General features: G+C 47.9%; 2 protein-coding genes across 2 annotated transcripts in view; both read right to left on the bottom strand.

Moving 5' to 3' along the window:
• Positions 1-16,562, bottom strand: part of LOC121855839 (forkhead box protein O-like) — a 102,270-nt gene extending 85,708 nt beyond the window's left edge. Inside the window, exons 1-5 of the mRNA XM_042350991.1 lie at positions 16,524-16,562; positions 15,889-16,077; positions 11,243-11,458; positions 8,145-8,417; positions 7,619-7,777 (exon numbers count right to left, since the gene is read on the bottom strand). Of these exons, the coding sequence (XP_042206925.1) occupies positions 7,619-7,777; positions 8,145-8,417; positions 11,243-11,458; positions 15,889-16,077; positions 16,524-16,562 (876 nt within the window). The remainder of the gene's footprint in view (positions 1-7,618; positions 7,778-8,144; positions 8,418-11,242; positions 11,459-15,888; positions 16,078-16,523) is intronic.
• Positions 16,563-17,503: 941 nt separating this feature from the next.
• Positions 17,504-23,055, bottom strand: part of LOC121855838 (proteoglycan 4-like) — a 75,806-nt gene continuing 70,254 nt past the window's right edge. Inside the window, exons 4-6 of the mRNA XM_042350990.1 lie at positions 21,502-21,591; positions 19,254-19,311; positions 17,504-18,501 (exon numbers count right to left, since the gene is read on the bottom strand). Coding sequence (XP_042206924.1) covers positions 17,504-18,501; positions 19,254-19,311; positions 21,502-21,591 — 1,146 coding nt within the window. The remainder of the gene's footprint in view (positions 18,502-19,253; positions 19,312-21,501; positions 21,592-23,055) is intronic.

Here is a 23,055-nt window from a genome sequence, read left to right as displayed (position 1 = left end):
TGACACGAATAACAATCTGTAAAAATTATTCATATATAAGCATAAACATGACAACCTCCATCAACTCCGGACAAAGTAAACCCTGAAGCCGGACCCCTGTTAAACCGGACTCTGTTAAACCGGACACTGTTAAACCGGACTCTGTTAAACCGGACACTGTTAAACCGGACACTGTTAAACCGGACTCTGTTAAACCGGACACTGTTAAACCGGACTCTGTTAAACCGGACACTGTTAAACCGGACACTGTTAAACCGGACTCTGTTAAACCGGACACTGTTAAACTGGACTCTGTTAAACCGGACACTGTTGACGGACACTGTTAAACTGGACTCTGTTAAGCCGGACTCTGTTAAACTTGGACACTGTTAAAAACTGGACTCTGTTAAACTGGACTCTGTTAAACCGGACTCTGTTAAACCGGACTCTGTTAAACTGGACTCTGTTAAAACCGGACTCTGTTAAACGGACTCTGTTAAACCGGACACTGTTAAACCGGACTCTGTTAAACCGGACTCTGTTAAGCCGGACTCTGTTAAACCGGACTCTGTTAAGCCGGACTCTGTTAAACCGGACTCTGTTAAACCGGTCTGTTAAACCGGACACTGTTAAACCGGACACTGTTAAACCCGGACTCTGTTAAGCGGACTCTGTTAAACCGGACACTGTTAAACCGGACTCTGTTAAACCGGACTCTGTTAAACCGGATACTTAAACCGGACTCTGTTAAGCCGGACTCTATGTTAAACCGGACTCTGTTAAACCGGACTCTGTTAAACCGGACTCTGTTAAACCGGACTCTGTTAAACCGGACACTGTTAAACCGGACACTGTTAAACTGGACTCTGTTAAAACTTCGGACTCTGTTAAACCGGACTCTGCTAAACCGGACACTGATAAACTGGACTCTGTTAAACCGGACACTGTTAAACCGGACACTGTTAAACCGGACACTGTTAAACTGGACTCTGTTAAGCGGTTTCTGTTAAACCGGACTTCGGTTAAACGGACTCTGTTAAACCGGACATTGTTAAACCGGACTCTGTTAAACCGGACTCTGTTAAACCGGACACTGTTAAACCGGACTCTGTTAAACCGGACACTGTTAAACCGGACCTACTAAACCGGACTCAGTTAAACCGGACCCTACTAAACCGGACTCTGTTAAACCGGACCCTACTAAACCGGACTCTGTTAAACCGGACTCTGTTAAACCGGACTCTACTAAACCGGACTCAGTTAAACCTACCACTATAAGGTACCAATTGATCTTGATAATGTACAGTATACCATATAGGTGTACAGTATACCATACAGGTGTACAGTATACCATATAGGTGTACAGTATACCCTATAGGTGTACAGTATACCATACAGGTGTACAGTATACCATAAGGGTGTACAGTATACCATATAGGTGTACAGTATACCATACAGGTGTACAGTATACCATAAGGGTGTACAGTATACCATATAGGTGTACAGTATACCATATAGGTGTACAGTATACCCTATAGGTGTACAGTATACCCTATAGGTGTACAGTATACCATATAGGCGTACAGTATACCATATAGGTGTACAGTATACCATAAGGGTGTACAGTATACCATATAGGTGTACAGTATACCATATAGGTGTACAGTATACCATATAGGTGTACAGTATACCATATAGGTGTACAGTATACCATATAGGTGTACAGTATACCATATAGGTGTACAGTATACCATACAGGTGTACAGTATACCATACAGGTGTACAGTATACCATATGAGTGTACGAGCCTTGCCATATAGGTGTACAGTATACCTATAGGTGTACAGTATTATACCATATAGGTGTACAGGATACCCTATAGGTGTACAGTATACCATATAGGTGTACAGTATACCTATAGGTGTACAGTATACCATATAGGTGTACAGTATACCATACAGATTGTACAGTATACCATATAGGTGTACAGTATATGCCTACCATAGGTGTACAGTATACCATATAGGTGTACAGTATACCATACAGGTGTACAGTATACCATATAGGTGTACAGTATACCATATAGGTGTACAGTATACCATACAGGTGTACAGTATACCATATAGGTGTACAGTATACCATAAGGGTGTACAGTATACCCTATAGGTGTACAGTATACCCTATAGGTGTAAGGTATACCATATAGGTGTACAGTATACCCTATAGGTGTACAGTATACCCTATAGGTGTAAGGTATACCATATAGGTGTACAGTATACCCTATAGGTGTACAGTATACCATATAGGTGTACAGTATACCATATAGGTGTACAGTATACCATAAGGGTGTACAGTATACCATACAGGTGTACAGTATACCATAAGGGTGTACAGTATACCATACAGGTGTACAGTATACCATACAGGTGTACAGTATACCATATAGGTGTATAGTATACCATATAGGTGTACAGTATACCCTATAGGTGTACAGTATTCCATATAGGTGTACAGTATACCCTATAGGTGTACAGTATACCATACAGGTGTACAGTATACCCTATAGGTGTACAGTATTCCATATAGGTGTACAGTATACCCTATAGGTGTACAGTATACCATATAGGTGTATAGTATACCATATAGGTGTACAGTATACCCTATAGGTGTACAGTATTCCATATAGGTGTACAGTATGCCCTATGGGTGTACAGTATACCCTATGGGTGTACAGTATACCATATAGGTGTACAGTATACCATACAGGTGTACAGTATACCTATAGGTGTACAGTATACCATACAGATTGTACAATTATACCATATACGTGTATAATTATACCATATAGGTGTACAGAATACCCTATAGGTGTACAGTATTCCATATAGGTGTACAGTATACCTATAGGTGTACAGTATACCATATAGGTGTACAGTATACCCTATAGGTGTACAGTATTCCATATAGGTGTACAGTATACCATATAGGTGTACAGTATACCCTATAGGTGTACAGTATACCATACAGGTGTACAGTATACCCTATAGGTGTACAGTATTCCATATAGGTGTACAGTATACCCTATAGGTGTACAGTATACCCTATAGGTGTACAGTATACCATACAGGTGTACAGTATACCCTACAGGTGTACAGTATTCCATATAGGTGTACAGTATACCCTATAGGTGTACAGTATACCATATAGGTGTACAGTATACCATATGGCTATACAGTATACCTATATGGTGTACAGTATACCATATAGATGTACAGTATACCCTATAGGTGTACAGTATACCATATAGGTGTACAGTATACCATATAGGTGTACAGTATACCATATAGATGTACAGTATACCATATAGATGTACAGTATACCCTATAGGTGTACAGTATATCCTATAGGTGTACAGTATACCATATAGGTGTACAGTATACCATATAAGGTGTACAGTATACCATATAGATGTACAGTACCCTATAGGTGTACAGTATACCCTATAGGTGTACAGTATACTATAGGTGTACAGTATATATAGGTGTACAGTATACCATAAGGTGTACAGTATACCATACAGGTGTACAGTATACCCTATAGGTGTACAGTATACCATATAGGTGCAGTATACCATAAGGGTGTACAGTATACATATAGGTGTACAGTATACCATAGGTGTACAGTATATAAAAGGTATACAGTATACATATAGGTGTACAGTATACCATATAGGTGTACAGTATACCATATAGGTGTACAGTATACCATAAGGTGTACAGTACCATGATGTACAGTATACCATACAGGTGTACAGTATACCATACAGGTGTACAGTATACCATATAGGTGTACAGTATACCATATAGGTTACACAATACCTAGGGTGTACAGTATACCATACAGGTGTACAGTATACCATACAGGTGTACAGTATACCATATAGGTGTACAGTATACCATATAGGTGTACAGTATACCTGGTATCAGGCCACATAGTGCAGTATACCATATAGGTGTACAGTATACCCCAAGGTGTACAGTATACCATATATAGAATTGCAGTATACCTATAGGTGTACAGTATACATAAGAGGTGTACAGTATACCATAAGTGTACAGTATACCCTATAAGTTACACAGTATACCCTATAGGTGTACAGTATACCATATAGGTGTACAGTATACCATAAGGTGTACAGACTATGCACATACCTATAGGTGTACAGTATACCATACAGGTGTACAGTATACCATAAGGTGTACAGCTATAATACATACCTATAATATGCACAGTATACCATAAGGGTGTACAGTATACCATAAGGTGTACAGTATACTATAGGTGCACAGTATACCATATAGGTGTACAGTATACCATACAGGTGTACAGTATACCATATAGGTGTACAGTATACCCTATAGGTGTACAGTATACCATACAGGTGTACAGTATACCATAAGGGTGTACAGTATACCATATAGGTGTACAGTATACCATACAGGTGTACAGTATACCATAAGGGTGTACAGTATACCATATAGGTGTACAGTATACCATATAGGTGTACAGTATACCCTATAGGTGTGTTAGTGCACACCAAATAGGTGTACAGAGCAATTATATAGGTGTACAGTATACTATATAGGTGCAGTATACTCATATAGGTGTACAGTATACCATATAGGTGGCACAGTATACCATATGGGTAAAGCAGTATACATATAGGTGTACAGTATACTATATAGGTGTACAGTATAACATATAGGTGTACAGTACACCAGGTATTGAAAGAACTTATAGGTGTACAGTAGAATTTATAGGTGTACAGTATACCATATAGGTGTACAGGCACCATATAGGTGTATAGCATACCATATAGGTGTACAGTATACCATATAGGTGTACAGTATACCATACAGGTGTACAGTATACCATATAGGTGTACAGTATACCATATAGGTGTACAGTATACCATACAGGTGTACAGTATACCATATAGGTGTACAGTATACCATAAGGGTGTACAGTATACCCTATAGGTGTACAGTATACCCTATAGGTGTAAGGTATACCATATAGGTGTACAGTATACCCTATAGGTGTACAGTATACCCTATAGGTGTAAGGTATACCATATAGGTGTACAGTATACCCTATAGGTGTACAGTATACCATATAGGTGTACAGTATACCATATAGGTGTACAGTATACCATAAGGGTGTACAGTATACCATACAGGTGTACAGTATACCATAAGGGTGTACAGTATACCATACAGGTGTACAGTATACCATACAGGTGTACAGTATACCATATAGGTGTATAGTATACCATATAGGTGTACAGTATATGCACAGGTGCACGTACCATATGATATACCATAGGTGTACAGTATACCATATAGGTGTACAGTATACCATATAGGTGTACAGTATACCCTATAGGTGTACAGTATACCATACAGGTGTACAGTATACCCTATAGGTGTACAGTATACCATACAGGTGTACAGTATACCATACAGGTGTGCAGTATACCATACAGGTGTACAGTATACCCTATAGGTGTACAGTATACCATATAGGTGTACAGTATACCATACAGGTGTACAGTATACCCTATAGGTGTACAGTATACCCTATAGGTGTACAGTATACCCTATAGGTGTACAGTATACCATACAGGTGTACAGTATACCATACAGGTGTACAGTACACCATACAGGTGTACAGTATACCCTATAGGTGTACAGTATACCATACAGGTGTACAGTATACCCTATAGGTGTACAGTATACCCTATAGGTGTACAGTATACCATACAGGTGTACAGTATACCATACAGGTGTACAGTATACCATACAGGTGTACAGTATATCATATAGGTGCACAGTATACCATACAGGTGTACAGTATACCATACAGGTGTACAGTATATCATATAGGTGCACAGTATACCATACAGGTGTACAGTATATCATATAGGTGCACAGTATACCATACAGGTGTACAGTATACCCTACAGGTGCACAGTATGTTTGGGGCCCACATCACTCACCCGGGGGAGGGAGCGGGGCATTATGCTTTGGGGAAAATAGAGTTATACCTTAAAGCCAATGTGCCTTAATAGACCCTAATTCTAAGGGACAAAAGGGACTAAATGAAGACCGGGCCCCATTCTTAGGGTGTCAGTACATGTGAGGGCCCCTAATCATGCCCCGGAATACAGGGTGCCTCAAAATCCAAACTGCCCTTCCTACCACTTACTCAGGTTTACAGGAGTTTACTGTGTGTGTGTGTGATGGCCAGGTTGCTGGTGGGTGGGGTGGGTGACTCTGGTGGGTGGGGTGGGTGGCTGGGTAACAATGGGTGGGTAACAATGGGTGGGCAGGTTGCTGGTGGGTGGGGTGGGTGAAGTGGCTGGGTAACAATGGGTGGTTGCTGGTTGCTGGTGGGTGAAGTGGCTGGGTAACAATGGGTGGGCAGGTTGCTGGTGGGTCAATGGATAACAATGGGTGGGCATATTACTGGTGGGTGAGGTGGTGGGTTGGTGGGTAACATATCCTCAGTGTTATTGTAGATATTATTCAAATAAAAAAAAAACCAAATAATTAAATAAAATTCGTCCCACAGCAAATCCTGTTAAAAAATAAATAAATAAATAAATAAATAAATCCGTGAGATGTGAGTAGAGAGAGAGAGAGAGAGAGAGAGAGAGAGAGAGAGAGAGAGAGAGAGAGTTTAACATAGTCTACAAAAATCGATATTGTCATTACCTTATGTATAATTCCCTCTACAGAATGTTGTACAATAACCCTTCATCACCCCCATACTTTACTTAAACAGTCACATGGTTTCTTCCTTGCTTAATTATTTCCTTGTTTACTTGTTTTTTGTTTCCCTGAGGTTATATTATCTGCAGTGGACAGCTTACGAATTACTTACTAATACGGAAAGTTGTTATAGTTTTGCTTTCTATTTCTTCAATGAAAGTTTGAGAAAGTAGAGGCATGTTCTCTCGATACTTTGGCGTGAAAGTACATATAATTTCAGTCTTCATCTACGTTGGCAGTCGACCGGAGTTAAATGTCTTACCCCTAACTATTGATAACTACTTGAGGAAGGTGATTGGCTGACTAAACGTGGTGGTGGTGGATGAGCGTGTGGGAGGGGGGGGGGGTGGTATAGTACAAAAGGGTCAGGTGGATGACTTGAGGTGGATGCTATAGTCGGTTTAGTGGGTGACGTGGATGTAGGGTATACTGAGTGTGGTAATTGAGGTGGGTATGGCAGGTGGGTGGGTGGGGGTATGGCAGGTGGGTATGGTGGGGTATGGCAGGTGGGTATGGTGGGGTATGGCAGGTGGGTATGGTGGGGTATGGCAGGTGGGTATGGTGGGGTATGGCAGGTGGGTATGGTGGGGTATGGCAGGTGGGTATGGTGGGGTATGGCAGGTGGGTATGGTGGGGTATGGCACAACAAGCTTAAGATACTCGGCCAGTGAGGGTATGGGAACGATAGTGACGTTAAAACAGAACAGATCTAGTATGACATACACACATACACACACATACACACAAACCTTCTCCCTACACACGTATTGGAGAGTATACACAGTAGCCTCAAGCTCACTCCATACCTGTAGATTGGTCAAGGAGTAGTTATTGTGTGGGTGTTGGCGTGTGGACGTGGCCATCTTGTCCTGGTGCGGGGTGGGTGGATGGGGGGTGGGCGGGTGTGGGAAGGCTGCTGGGTTGAGAGGCCCGAACCGGTGAAAGTCTTCAAAGGCGTTGAATCCCTGGTGGAGGAGAGGTGACGGTCAGTGAGGTGGCCACTCCTGCTGGCCACAGTTTACTGGCTACACTAAGGTCACAGTCTATTGGTTACACGAAGGCCACACCTGAGGCCACAGTCTACTAGCTACACTAGGGCCACACCTGAGGCCACAGTCTACTGGTTACACTTCGGCCACACCTGAGGCCACAGTCTACTAGCTACACTAGGGCCACACCTGAGGCCACAGTCTACTGGCTATACTTGGGCCACACCTGCTGGCCATACTTGAGGGCCATGTCTGCCTATATACCTGACGCGAATAATCATTTCAGTAGTACAATACCGCAGGTACAGTGAACATGGGCGGATGGTTGCAGTAAAGAGCTCACCTGTTGGTGGTGAGTGTGGTGGTGGTGAGGGAGGTAGCCGTTCATGTGTGGTGTGGGCGGGCCGTGGGGCGACAGCTGGGAGAGCTTCATACAGTCCTGGGGGTTGGGTGGGCGTGCAGGGCCGCCCCACGAGTCCGGTCCCAACTTGAGTCCTTCTCCCATAGAGTCCACTAGCTGGTCGGCGTAGCGGTCGTGGGGGTGTGGGTGAGGGTGGGCGTGGTGCGGCCAGTACTCCCCACCCCACCCACCGATACCCGGAGACATGGGCGGCACCTGTGGGAGGAAGGTAAAGAGATTCTTCATTCAGTTTACTAGGACAGGGTTGGTCTCTGGTGTTGAGGTCCCACTCCAAACATCTCTTCCATGATGTAGGTGACACTCAACATGGTGACGATAACACATAACATAACCTAAGAATGGAGGAAACTGGTCCATACTGGGCAGCCCCGTTTACACCCAACCCCTATTGCTCATATATCCACCCAACCTGTGTTTGAAGCTATCCAGCGTATTAGAGTTAATGATGATGTTTGGTAACTTGTTCCATTCATCCACTACTCTGTTTCCAAACCAATGTTTACCTATTTCGCGCCTAAATCTAAATTTGTCTAATTTAAAACCATTGTTACGAGTTCGTTCCTGGTTGATAGTTTGAGTACCTTTGTTATATCACCTTTGTTTACCCGACTCCCATTTATACTGAACTGCGTAATCCAAGTGAGGTCTCACAAGCGCAAGATATAGTTTTAGGATGACCTCGCTAGTCTTGTAACTAACACTCCTTTGTATGAACCCAAGTACTTCGTTAGCCTTGTTTCAAACAAATACACATTGTTTACTCGGTTTAAGATGCCTACTTATCATTACGCCTAAATCTTTCTCACAGTCGAATTTCTCTTTAACAACGTTGTTCATCTGATATCTGGTTTCTCTGCTTACATCTCCTATACTAAGTACTTTACATTTGTCCACATTGAATTTCATCTGCCATTTTTCAGACCATGCGACTATTTTGTTTAGATCTTCCTCTAGTTTTGTGGAGTCCTCGTCAGATTTAATTACACGCCCTATTTTAGTGTGATCAGCAAATTTACTTATGTTGCTGTCTACGCCGGTATCTATGTCGTTTACGTATATAATAAATAGTAATGGTCCAAGTACTGAGCCATGGGGTACTCCACTAGTGACGTTACCGAATCGGATTTAGTGCCGTTTGTGCTCACTCGCTGTTTCCTGTCCTGTAGCCACGCTCTAATCCATTTTAGAATATCACCTCCAATTCCACGAGCCTCCACTTTTTGTATTAGTCTTTCGTGGGGGACTCTGTCGAAGGCTTTGCTAAAGTCGAGGTATATCACATCATAATCGTGCCCGTCGTCCACTGATTCGAAAGCAGTTGAAAAGAATGTTAATAGATTAGGTAGATATGAATGCCAGCTTGCGAAGTCATGTTGGGAATCATTGATCAACTTGCGCTTCTCCAGGTGATTTCGAATAGCGTTTGAAATTATTGTTTTCAGCAATTTGCCTACAATTGATGTTAAACTGATTGGACGGTAGTTAGAGGATAGTGATCGATCTCCCTTCTTGAAAATCGGTATTAGCATTCGCTATCCTCCAGGATTCTTGTACTACACCCATTTTTAAGGTCATGTTAAACAACTTTGCTAAGGCATACTAAGCTCTTGCTTGCGGTCATGTAATTCACCCCCAAACATAATACCCCTTCTCTCAGCTGCCTTTTCAACCTAACAAAGTTTGTCCTTCATAAATCTGGGACACTTTACACTACAGTATATTAATAACTCACCTGAATGACGAAAGACAAATACAATGACTACAATTCACTCCTAAAAACCTTCTCTTTTCTACCCACGATGTGGTATAAAACAAATGATTTTTTTAATGTTAATGGTGCTGGGGGCAGGACGCCACACTGCGCGGGCAGGGAGCCACACTGAGGAGGTGAGGGAGCCACACTGAGGGGGACAGGGAGCCACTGAGGGGGACAGGGAGCCACACTGAGAGGGACAGGGCGCCACACTGAGGGGGACAGGGCGCCACACTGAGGAGGCAGGGTGTGTGTCACACTAAGGGGGCAGGGCGCCACACTAAGGGGGAGCAGGGCGTCACACTGAGGGGGACAGGGCGCCACACTGGGGGGACAGGGCGCCACACTGGGGGGACAGGGCGCCACACTGGGGGCAGGGCGCCACGCATAAGGGGGCAGGACGCCACACTAAGGGGTAGGAGCGCCACTAAGGGGTGCAGGGCGCCACGCTAAAGGGAGGCAGGGCGCCACGCTAAGGAGGCAGGGGCGCCACACTGAGGGGGCAGGGCGACACACTGAGGGAGGCAGGGCGCCACACTAAGAGGCAGGGCGCGCCACACTAAGGGAGGCAGGGCGCCACACTGGGGGGCAGAGGCGCCACACTAAGGGGCAGGGCGCCACACTAAGGGGGAAAGGGCGCCACACTAGGGGGGCAGCGCCTACCACGCTGGGGGCAGCGCCACGCTGGGGACAGGGCGCCACACTGGGGGGCAGGGCGCCACACTGAACGGGGAGCAGGAGCGCCACACTGACGGGGGCAGGGCGCCACTGAAGGGGCAGGGCGCCACACTGGGGGGCAGGAGGCGCCACACTGAGGGCAGGGCGCCACACACTGAGGGCAGGACGCCACACTGAGAAGTAGGACGCCGCACTAAGGGGCAAGGGCGCCGCACTAAGGGGAGGAGCAGGAGCGCCACACTGGGGGGCAGGGCGCTACACTAAAGGGGGGCAGGGCCTCACTAAGGGGGCAGGGTGTCCCACACTAAAGTAAGCAGAGGCGCCACACACTAAAGTAAGCAGGGCGCCACACTAAAGGGGAGGGGGTGGTAGAGGGGCCACACTGGGATGGGATGGATGGGGAGGGAGGGAGGGATGGGGGGAAGGAGGGAGGGAGGGATGGGGAAGGAGGGAGGAGGAGGGAAGGGCTAGGACGGGAGGGGTGGGAGGGATGGGGTGGGGTGGGAGGGAAGGGGTTTGGTTGGGGGGGAGTGAAGAGGAAGGGACGGGGGGAGGGAGGGGTAACCATCACACACACACTGGGTCTCACCTGTGAGTCATGCATATCTGACTCTATGGCAGGGATGGGCGAGAGTCTGCCGCAGGAGGAGGCGTTGGAGGAGGCCCGTGGGCGGTAGTCCTGCGGGGAGAGTTGGCTGAAGGCTGGGTGTACCGGGTGGGTGTGCGGGGAGTCGGGGTACAAGTCAAGGCTCTCACTCAGCGACGAGGACGGTGAAGGTGTCGTGTCCAGACCGTTCCTCAGCGCCTGCAGGTAGACAACTTCGCCTTTACCTACTTAACTCTGTACACATATATTTAATTACTTCGCCCCTCCTGTAATTAATCTAACCCCACCTTTAATTAATCTAACCCCACCTCTAATTAACCTAAGCCACACCTCCAATTAACCTAACCCCACTAATTAACATAAACCCACTAATTAACCTAACCCCTCTCTAATTAACCTAACCCCTCTCTAATTAACCTAACCCACACCTCTAATTAACCTAACCCACACCTCTAATTAACTTAACCCACACCTCTAATTAAGTTAACCCCACCTCTAATTAACTTAACCCACACCTCAAATTAACCTAACCCACACCTCTAATTAACTTAACCCCACCTCTAATTAACCTAACCCCACCTCTAGTTAACCTAACCCACCTATAATTAACCTAACCCCCCTCTAATTAACCTAACCCTCTAATTAACCTAACCCTCCTCTAATTAACCTAACCCACACCTCTAATTAACCTAACCCTCTTCTAATTAACCTAACCCACCTCTAATTAACCTAACCCTCCTCTAATTAACCTAACCCCCCTCTAATTAAACTAACCCACCTCTAATTTACCTAACCCTCCTCTAATTAACCTACCCCCTCTAATTATTCTATCTAAATTAATCAATCTATGCAGGTGGAGTAGACAGGTGTATGGTGAAGTCGACAGGTGTATGGTGGAGTAAACATGACCTTCCTAACTATCAATATTATCAGGTACGAACGGACTACACCATACCGACACTATACACACATCATACACACACCATACACCATAACCCTCACTGTATCGACACTATACTGGAGGCTGACCTATTGTGAGTGTGGTGTACTGGGGCGAGAACTGGCCCACTGATTACACTTGTTAACAACGATAAGATAAATATAACCATTGTCAACACTCCACTGTTTTGTGACTGATTACCGCTATTTGTTAACAAGAGCGGGGTGTGGGGGAAGGTGTGTGGGGAATGTGGTGGGAGGTGTGTTGGGGGCGTGTTAAATGTGGTGTGTTGGGGGAGTGTGGGGAGAGGTGTGTAGGGTTGTGTTGTGGGAGAAGGTGTGCGGGAAGGGGTGTGTGTTGTTGGCAAGTGTAATCCCAACGGCCTACTCCTCCTCAGCACACAGCCTCACTATCACCAATACCTTGTTTAGGCAGGCCGACAAGTTCAAGGGTTCAGGGCAAGACCCACGATCCAAACACTGGCATCTCAGTGACTACATCATTGTCAGAGAAAGAGATCGCCGAGATGTCCTCATCCCCCAAGCCATGCGTGGCTCAGACCACTGCGACACTGATCATCGGCTCGTCAGAGCTACTCTCACTTCACGTCGACCCAAAACTGCGAAGGCAGCAAGCCTCCAGAAGAGGTTTTAACACTAAGCGTCTGAAGAATCCAGCAGTAGCACATGCTATCAAAGAGCAGCTCGAACATGGGCTGATAAACAACCCAACAACAAACAACCCAAATCCCAGTGCCGAATGGGGTATTCTCAACACTGTTATGACAAAAACCTGCAGAGACCCTCGGCCAGATCAAAAGAATACACCAGGTCTGGTTTGATGAATATGACCCGGAAATCAATGTACTTATCGATGATAAACGTGCTGCTTTAACTGACTGGCAGAACAACCCTCAGTCTCAGACCAAAGCTGATACCTTCCGCAAGAAGAAAGCAGCAGCCCAGCACGAATTTAGCAAACTAAAGAACGGCTGGTTTGAAAATAAAGCATTTGAAATGCAAAAACTTGCAGATCAGCACAAGATGCACGAATTTTTCAATTCCATTTTAAACATTTTATGGGCCAATCACTCGTGGCGCAGCCCCCCTCCGCTCATCCTACGGTAACTCCATAATTAAAGACGACGAAGGCCTCCTTCACTGCTGGAGCACTACCATTCACTGCTCAACCGAAACACCGATGTGGATGTCCTGACTACGCAGCAGGTCCTTCAGCATCCAAAGCTGACCCACCTCAGCTATCCTCCATCCCTGGGCGAGGTAGCTGCTGCCATCAAACAGATGAAAAATAACAAAGCCTCAGGGCCTGATGGAATTCCAGCAGAGGTGTATAAAGCAGGAGGACCTCTGCTTACCAGCCGTCTCCACTCTCTCCTGGAGAATATATGGGAAAAGGAGGAAATCCCCCAAGTTCTTAAAGATGCCTCCATCGTCAATATTTATAAGAACAAAAGAAACCGGTCAGACTGTGGCAACTACAGCGAGATCTCACTGCTGTCCGTAGCTGACAAGATTATCGCCCGAGTCCTCCTAAACAGACTTATTCCTGAGGCAGAAAACTTCCTCCCAGAATCTCAATGTGGCCTTAGACCATCAGTGGCACCACTGACATGATCTTTGCTGTCCGCCACATACAGGAAAAGTGCAGAAAACAGCGTCGTGACCTGTACATGGCCTTAATCGGACTAACCAAAGCCGTCGAATCAGTCAACAGGGAAGCCCTCTGGTGGACTCTCAGCCGTTTTGGCTGCCAACCAAAATACATCGTCATCGTAAGGCAACTCCACGACGGCATGAATGGCAGTGTCCTGCACAATGGCACCCAGTCTGAGTTCTTCCCCATCCAAACGGGCGTAAAACAAGGATGTGTACTGGCAACAACTCTCTTTTCCATTTTCTTGGCTGCCTTCCTTACTTGTGCCAGTGCCAATTTAGCCAGCGGGGTGGACATCAAGTCCAGAATGAAGGGTCTTTTCAACATAAGATGACTCCAGGCAGGAACAAAGGTGTCGGTAACTTTCATTATTGAACTTCAGTATGCAGACAACCTCACCCTTGTCGCTCACACTGAACGCGACCTACAGGAGATCCTGAACACCTACACAGATGCGTATGCATACTTCGGCCTTGAGGTGAATGTAACTAAGACTCAGATTCTCTTTCAACTTGGCCCTGGTTCAGCCACACCTCCACCATCCATCCATCTTAATGGTACTATCCTCTCAAATGTTGCCTCCTTTCGGTATCTGAGCTCCTACCTGTTCACCACTGTGGACATCGATTCAGAGATTCAGCACCGGATCAGATGTGCATCTCAAGCCTTTGGCAGACTCCGTACCCGTGTCTTCAGCTGTAGGGAGCGGAAATTATCTACAAAGTTACACGTATATCGAGCAGTGGTCGTCCCCCACCCTGCTACATGGCAGCGAGACATGGGTCACATAGAGGAGGCACCTCAAGGCACTTGAAAACTTTCACCAACGTAGTCTACATTCCATCCTCCGAGTTCGCTGGGAAGACAAGAGAACAAATGCCAGTATTATCGCTGACACCAACTGTAGGAGCATTAAGGCTACCATTATTCATGAACAACTATGCTGGACTGCCAAAGCAGCTACTTTACAGCCACCTAACGAATAGTAAACGAAACGCTGGCGGGCAACTGAAAAGGCATAAGGATAGTCTTAAGACAAACCTGAAAAAGTGCCTAATCGACCCCCTCACCTGGGAGTCGATTACTCCACACCGTAACGCTTGGAGGAGCACCACACGAGAAGGTGTCAATACTTTCGAGTTAGCCCGACTGCATACCGAGGCAGACAACCGTCAACGCCGGAAAGACGCTGCCACCGCCCCTCCCGCACTATATGTAGTCCCCCACATGTGCAACATCTGTGAACGACTCTGCGGGTCCCGTATCGGTCTCTTTAGTCACCTCAAAACTCACCATCCTAGGTGACATCCTTAATAACTCATATCATTGTATCATAGCTGGATGATCGTCATACTTGATTCCGAGTGACAGCAAAGTAGTAGTTGTAGTGTGTTGGGGGAGTGTGAAAGGTGTGATGTGATCTGATCTGACCTAACTTAACCAATCCTAACTTGACCTAACCTAACTACAGTAAGTTAACCTAACCACCCCTAACCTAATCTATCAATACAATTAACTAATATAATGCTAACCCTAAACATTTATCAAGTAACGATGTTTATACCAATCAAGTGTTTATTAGACATGTTTTCATATTTGATTGCATTTGTTTATATACATTTACCTGCCATCACACCTGTGCACCTCATCGTCACCAATGCACGTAATCATAGCACCTACCTACACTACCTATACTTAGCACCACCAACCCACACCACCTATGTATTAACATCTACCTATACTCCCACTATCCACACCACCTACTGTACTATTTCCTGTACCACCACAAGTTACAATACAATAATATAAGGTGACACATAACCCATCTAGAGTGGAATACATACAAACATACCTGAACAAAACACTACTAATTACATCTCCCACCTGTACCCTCCTCATGTTCTGTCTCCACCCATCATTCATTTCCTTCCTTCCTTCCTTCCCTCTCTATCACCCATACTTTCAACCCCCCCCCATCCCTCACCCCATCACCACCCCATCACCAACCACCCACCTCCAGTTTCTTCTTTACTCGCCCTCTTTTCTTCTCGTAGCGTCCACCTTCCATAGTATTAGCACGGCGTCGAGTGGACTTGCCAGGTTTAGCGTCTGGGTTCAGGACCCACCAAGATGACTTTCCGGTACCTTCGTTCTGTACACGCATGAATCTGTTGTGTAGGGAAAGGTTGTGGCGGATCGAGTTCTGTTAGGAAGAGAAGAAGGTTCGAGTTAGTTAAGGTACTTGTATATACGGTGAATACCACACAGACAGACAGATAGATACACAAACAGATAGATAGACAGACGTACACACTCACAAACTATAAACATTATCAATAACATTAAAAAAAATCACACCTGTTCATTTTTATAAATGTTTCACTACACCTTGACCTAAACTTCACACAGATGGTTAGGTTAGGTTAGGTTATAAGACATTACGCAGCATTACCTAGAGAATATCCACTTTAGTTTATTTCACATTAACCACCCCAAGATTAACCTAACCTAACCTAACCTAACCAAACCTGAATAGTGTTAGAGTGGTTAATCTTCAGGTGAAATATACTGGAGTGGATATTCGCCATAGTGTCTTTACCTCTCCAATCGTAAAGTTAGGTACCTGTTAACACCTGGGTGGATTCGAACCAGCGACCCGTAGGATAGGTATTCGAACTCTCTATCCATTTGGCCGTAGTCCCTCCACCCACGAAAGTTAAAAAAAATAAATAAAAAATATCCAGAAATCCACTTTGCCATAATTATCCTACAGAGGTATAATCGTCGGGTCCCGTGAATTTACGTAAAATTGTAAAAAGAGGTGTGGGGTGTGGGGGCCATACTGTGGGCAGGGTGTGGATGGATGGGGGGCGAGGTTGAACTTGCGGCAAACACGGTACTTTTATTTTTTGTACGCTACCTGAACTTAATCCTCTACTAATTAATATTTTATACAGGTAAGTCCAAGGATTTATCAAGACTCACACATCCATTAATTAGGTAAAAGGTATTCTAATATTTTCTGGGAGCCTCCAGGTTATATTCCAAAGGTCCTCCTAATGAGTGTGTTTGTGTGTGTGTGTGTGTCTGAGGTGTGTGTGTGTGTGTGTGTGTCTGAGGTGTGTTTGTGTGTGTGTGTGTATGTGTGTGTGTTAGTTACCTCTCCACCGTCAGCAAGGTGTTTGTTTGCATTGTGACTGGCAGCTTTGTATCACTAACACAAGAGCTTGGCTTGTTGGCTCCTACACAAGGGGATCATCAACACACACACACACACACACACACCAAAACCTCAGTCAATTAAAAAATAAAAACACAAAACAAATGTACTTCCACTGTAACCTCCCCAGTCCCCACCCAGCCACACACTCAGCCCCACCCACACACTCAGCCCCAGTCACACTCAGCCCCCAGCCACACACTCAGCCCCCACCCACACACTCAGCCCCCAGCCAGCCAGCCAACCCCGTGACACCACTCTAGTCATGTTATTAAACCGTCATTTCTGATTCTAACTGGATTTCATTTCCATTTTGGTTTCTACGGCGGATCAGAAGACGCCATTGTACACCACGAGTATCTCCTGCCGCCGATAACAACCATCAACTTCGAGAATGTTGATGTAGCCGTTATTGCAGACGGTGATGTAGCCGTTGATGTGGACGTTGATGTGGACGTTGATGTAGACGTTGATGTAGACGTTGATGTAGCCTTGATGTAGACGTTGATGTAGACGTTGATGTAGCCTTGATGTAGACGTTGATGTAGACGTTGATGTAGCCGTTGATGTGGACGTTGATGTAGACGTTGATGTAGACGTTGATGTAGCCGTTGATGTAGACGTTGATGTAGCCGTTGAGGTAGACGTTGATGTAGACGTTGATGTAGACGTTGATGTAGCCGTTGATGTAGACGTTGATGTAGCCGTTGGTGTAGCCGTTGATGTAGACGTTGATGTAGACGTTGATGTAGACGTTGATGCTAGCCTTTGATGTAGGCGATGTAGCCGTTGATGTAGACGTTGGTCGCCGCTGATGTAGACGTTGATGAGACGTTGACGTAACCGCTGATGTAGACGTTGATGTAGACGTTGATGCGCCGTTGATGTAGACGTTGATGTAGACGTTGACGTAACCGTTGATGAGACGTTGATGTAGACGTTTATGAGACGTTGATGTAGCCGTTGATGTAGACGTTGATGTGACGTTGACGCCGTTGATGTAGACGTTGATGTAGCCGTTGATGTAGACGTTGATGTAGACGTTGATGCAGCCGTTGATGTAGACGTTGATGTAGACGTTGACGTAACCGTTGATGTAGACGTTGATGTAGCCGTTGATGTAGACGTTGATGCAGACGTTGATGCTAGCCGTTGATGTAGACGTTGATGTAGCCGTTGATGTAGACGTTGATGTAGCCGTTGATGTAGACGTTGATGAAGACGTTGACGTAACCGTTGATGTAACCGTTGATGTAGACGTTGATGTAGCCGTTGATGTAGACGTTGATGTAGCCGTTGATGTAGACGTTGATGTAGACGTTAATGTAACCGTTTCTAGACGTTGATAGCCGTTGATGTAGACGTTGATGCTAGCCGTTGATGTAGACGTGATGGGCGGTAGACGAACTGGTGTTGATGCGGTGGCAGGCTAGACGGTTGGAGGAGGAGGCAGGTGGAGGGGAGGAAGGCGAGGAGGAAGGCGAGGGGAGAAGGCGAGGGAGAAGGCGAGGGGAGGAAGGCAGGAGGAGGAGGAAGGCGAGGAAGGCGAGGGGAGGAAGGCGAGAGAAGGGAGGGAAGGAAGGCGAGGGGAGGAAGGCGGGGGAGGAAGGCGAGGGGGAGGAAGGCGAGGGGAGGAGAGGCGAGGGGAGGCGAGGGGAGGAAGCGAGGGGAGGGAAGGCGAGGGAGGAAGGCGAGGGGAGGAGGGAGGGAGGAAGGCGAGGGAGGAAGGCGAGGGGAGGAGGAAGGCGAGGGAGGAAGGCGAGGGAGGAAGGCGAGGGAGGAAGGCGAGGGGAGGAGGAAGGCAGGGGAGGAAGGCGGGGAGGGAGAGCGAGGGGAGGAAGGCGAGGGGAGGAAGGCGGGGGGAGGAAGGCGAGGGGGAGGCGAGGGGGAGGAAGGCGAGGAGGGAGGAGGCGAGGGGGAGGAAGGCGAGGGGGAGGAAGGCGAGGGGAGGAAGGCGAGGGAGGAAGGCGAGGGAGAGGAAGGCGAGGGAGGAAGGCGAGGGGAGGAAGGCGAGGGAGGAGGAGGGGGGAGGAAGGCAGGGAGGAAGGCGAGGGGAGGAAGGCGAGGGGAGAAGGCGAGGGAGGAGAAGGCGAGGAGAGGAAGGCGAGGGGAGGAAGGCGAGGGAGGAAGGCGAGGGGGAGGAAGGCGGGGAGGAAGGCGGGGGAGGAAGGCGGGGGAGGAAGGCGAGGGAGGAAGGCGGGGGGGAGGAAGACGAGGGAGGAAGACGAGGGGGAGGAAGGCGAGGGGGGAGGAAGGCGAGGGGGAGGAAGGCGAGGGGGAGGAAGGCGGGGGAGGAAGGCGGAGGAGGAAGGCGAGGGGAGGAAGGCGGGGAGGAGGAAGGCGGGGAGGAAGGCGAGGGAGAGGAAGGCGAGGAGGAGGCGGGGAGAAGGCGGGGGAGAAGGCGAGGGGGAGGGAAGGCGAGGGGAGGAAGGCGAGGGAGGAAGGCGAGGGGGAGGAAGGCGAGGGGGAGGAAGGCGAGGGAGGAAGGGAGGGGAGGCGAGGGGAGGAAGGCGAGGGGGAGAGGCGAGGGGAGGAAGGCGAGGGGAGGAGGCGAGGGGGAGGAAGGCGAGGGGAGGAAGGCGGGGAGGAAGGCGGCGAGGGGAGGAAGGCGAGGGGGAGGCGAGGGGAGGGAGGGAGAAGGCGGGGAGGAGGAAGGCGGGGAGGAAGGCGGGGAGGAAGGCGGGGGGAGGAAGGCGAGGGGGAGGGAAGGCAGGGGGAGGAAGGCGAGGGAGGAAGGCGAGGGAGGGAAGGCGAGGGGGAGGAAGGCGAGGGAGGAAGGCGGGGGGAGGAAGGCGAGGGGAGAGGCGAGGGGAGGGAAGGCGAGGGAGGAAGGCGAGGGGAGGAAGGCGAGGGGGAGGAAGGCGAGGGGAGGAAGGCGAGGGAGGAAGGCGAGGGAGGAAGGCGAGGGAGGAAGGCGGGGAGGAAGGCGAGGGGAGGAAGGCGAGGGGGAGGAAGGCGAGGGAGGAAGGCGAGGGGGAGGAAGGCGAGGGGGGAGGAGGAAGGCGAGGGGGAGGAAGGCGAGGGGAGGAAGGCGAGGGGAGGAAGGCGAGGGGAGGAAGGCGGGAGGAAGGCGAGGGGGAGAAGGCGAGGGGAGGAAGGCGAGGGGAGGAAGGCGAGGGGAGGAAGGCGAGGGGAGGAAGGCGGGGAGGAAGGCGGGGAGGAAGGCGAGGGAGGAAGGGGGGGGAGGAAGGCGGGGAGGAAGGCGAGGGGAGGAAGGCGGGAGGGGGGAGGAAGCGAGGGGAGGGAAGGCGAGGGAGGAAGGCGAGGGGAGGAAGGCGAGGGGGAGGAAGGCGAGGGGAGGAAGGCGGGAGGAAGGCGAGGGGAAGGCGAGGGAGAGAAGAACAAAGCGATACGACGGTATTGGTCCAAACTTTAAGATGGCCGCCATTTGCAAACCACACACACTCACCATTACCCAACGTTAATAAGGCTGGAGGCGTCTTCATTATGACGCGTAATTAAGGCCAATTATCCTATAATTCTCTACTTGGCTTTCTTACCGGAGTAATAACAAAGGTCTGGTGTGTGTGTCACTCTCACTAAATCCGAGGCTTTAGTCATTATTTTCAACCAGGCTCACATATAAAGGCCAACCTAGTCCGTCAGAGGCCAGAGTTATGTGACAAGTTCCACAAAGTAAGTGTAAATATGACCCGGTGTGTCGCTTCTACCTGGCGGTGTACTGTAGGGCGGGCATCACCCCCCCTCCTTAAGACGAAACTCCTTATTTCACCATTACGTCAAGCGGAGTAACTGTGTGTGTGTGTGTGTGTGTGTGTGTGTGTGTGTGTGTGTGTGTACAGTGTTGAGAGGTGGCCCAGTTTATTACAGGTGTGTGTTTGTCTTCAGGTGTGGCCAACATACCTGTCTTCATACTTGTACCATCCTTCCATATCTTGTGACATTCTAACCACACCTGTCTTACCCATTCTATCCACACCTGTCTCTCTGTTTCCCATTCTATCCACACCTATATCTCACCCATTCTATACCTGTCTCTCACCCATTCTATCACCTGTCTCTCTGTTTCCCATTCTATCCACACCTGTATCTCACCCATTCTATCCACACCTGTCTCTCACCCATTCTAACCACACCTGTCTCTCACCCATTCTAACCACACCTGTCTCTCACCCATTCTAACCACACTGTCTCTCACCCATTCTATCCACACCTGTCTCTCACCCATTCTATCCACACCTGTCTCTCTGTTTCCCATTCTAACCACACCTGTCTCTCTCTCCTTAGAAATAGAGAGAGATGACCTTAGAGAGAGAGAGAGATGACCTTAGAGATAGAGAGAGATGACCTTAGAGATAGAGAGAGATGACCTTAGAGATGAGAGATGACCTTAGAGATAGAGATGACCTTAGAGAGAGAGAGAGAGATGGTAGAGATAGAGATGACCTTAGAGATAGAGATGACCTTAGAGATAGAGATGACCCTAGAGCTAGAGAAGGCCTTAGAGATGAGAGATGACCTTAGAGATGAGATGACCTAGAGATAGAGATGACCTTAGAGATAGAGAGATGACCATAGAGATAGAGATGACCTTAGAGATAGAGAGATACCATAGAGATAGAGATGACCTTAGAGATAGAGATGACCTTAGAGATAGAGATGACCTTAGAGATAGAGATGACCTTAGAGATAGAGAGATGACCTTAGAGATAGAGATGACCTTAGAGATAGAGATGACCTTAGAGATAGAGATGACCTTAGAGATAGAGAGATGACCTTAGAGATAGAGAGATGACCTTAGAGATAGAGAGATGACCTTAGAGATAGAGAGATGACCTTAGAGATAGAGAGATGACCTTAGAGATAGAGGGATGTACCCGCATCCTTGGTGAGGGAGACTCATCTGTAGGTCATCATAGTAATCCTCTGAGGTAAAAGGGAGAGGGAGACAACATGGCGTCCTTGTGGAGTCCGGAGTGAATAAACAAAGAGAGAGAGACATCGTCCTTGAAGATGCACGCACGCACGCACGCACGCACCACCAAAGGGTCAACACGTATCTGGCGCTGCTCTGGCAGCAGCCAGGTCAATTGTTATGTTGGGCCATACCAACTCCCTCCCCTGAACCCTCCTCCCCGCCGGAATATCAACAAGATCTCGTCAGAAGTTACTATATCATTTAGGAAAGGAATGGAACCAGTGTTGAATAGTGGAGAACAGTGCTTAAGTCAGTGGAAAACAACTCAACAATAACAGCCGAGTGATACCCAAGCTAACCTACACAGTGAGGTCCCAGGTACCCAGTGATAACTGCCGATAGAGGCTGGGACCACACCTCCTCCTGAAGTGAGTGATTTAGATGCCCCGAGGGGCTAGTTTTTGGGCATCCCTTACATCATGCATTGAGTGCGTAAAAGCCTGAAGGGTCATGGGTTTTGTCAGCAAGTTACATACACCATCTGTGGGGAATTACCACACATCAGGCCTCATACCATCTGTGAAGGAATTCCACGTGGGCCCCTCATTACCGTACCTGTGGCTGGGAGGTGATGTCTCTATTTATGGGGTTGCTTCTGCGTGGGAATTTTCATGAGGACCATCTGTGGAGGGTACTTTACATCAGTTTTCATGATTTTCTAACATAGGAGTTTTGGTGTTTGTGACTCACGTGTTTGTGTGGTGCAGTGTGTGATGGGATGGGTGTGAGCAGGCATGGGCTGCACCTGCAACATGGTGTGTGCCTGTGTGTGTGTGTGTGCACGGATGGTGTGAATGGCCTGGGGCGGTGACAGGTGGGGTGAGGACGGCGTGGTGAAGGGAGGGGGCTGGTGAAAAGGAGGGCTGGTGAAGGGAGGGCTGAGTGAAGGGAGGGGCTGGTGAAAGAGGGGAGGGCTGAGTGAAGAAGGGGCTGGTGAAGGGGAGGGGCTGGTGAAGGGGAGGGGCTGGTGAAGGGGAGGGCTGTGAGTGAGGGGAGGAAAAGGTGGCTACATTACCTACCTG

The sequence above is a fragment of the Homarus americanus genome, unplaced genomic scaffold, assembly GCF_018991925.1.
Source record: "Homarus americanus isolate GMGI-L3 unplaced genomic scaffold, GMGI_Hamer_2.0 scaffold14072, whole genome shotgun sequence".
NCBI lineage: Eukaryota > Metazoa > Arthropoda > Malacostraca > Decapoda > Nephropidae > Homarus > Homarus americanus.
This window is presented reverse-complemented; position numbering and strand designations above follow the sequence as displayed.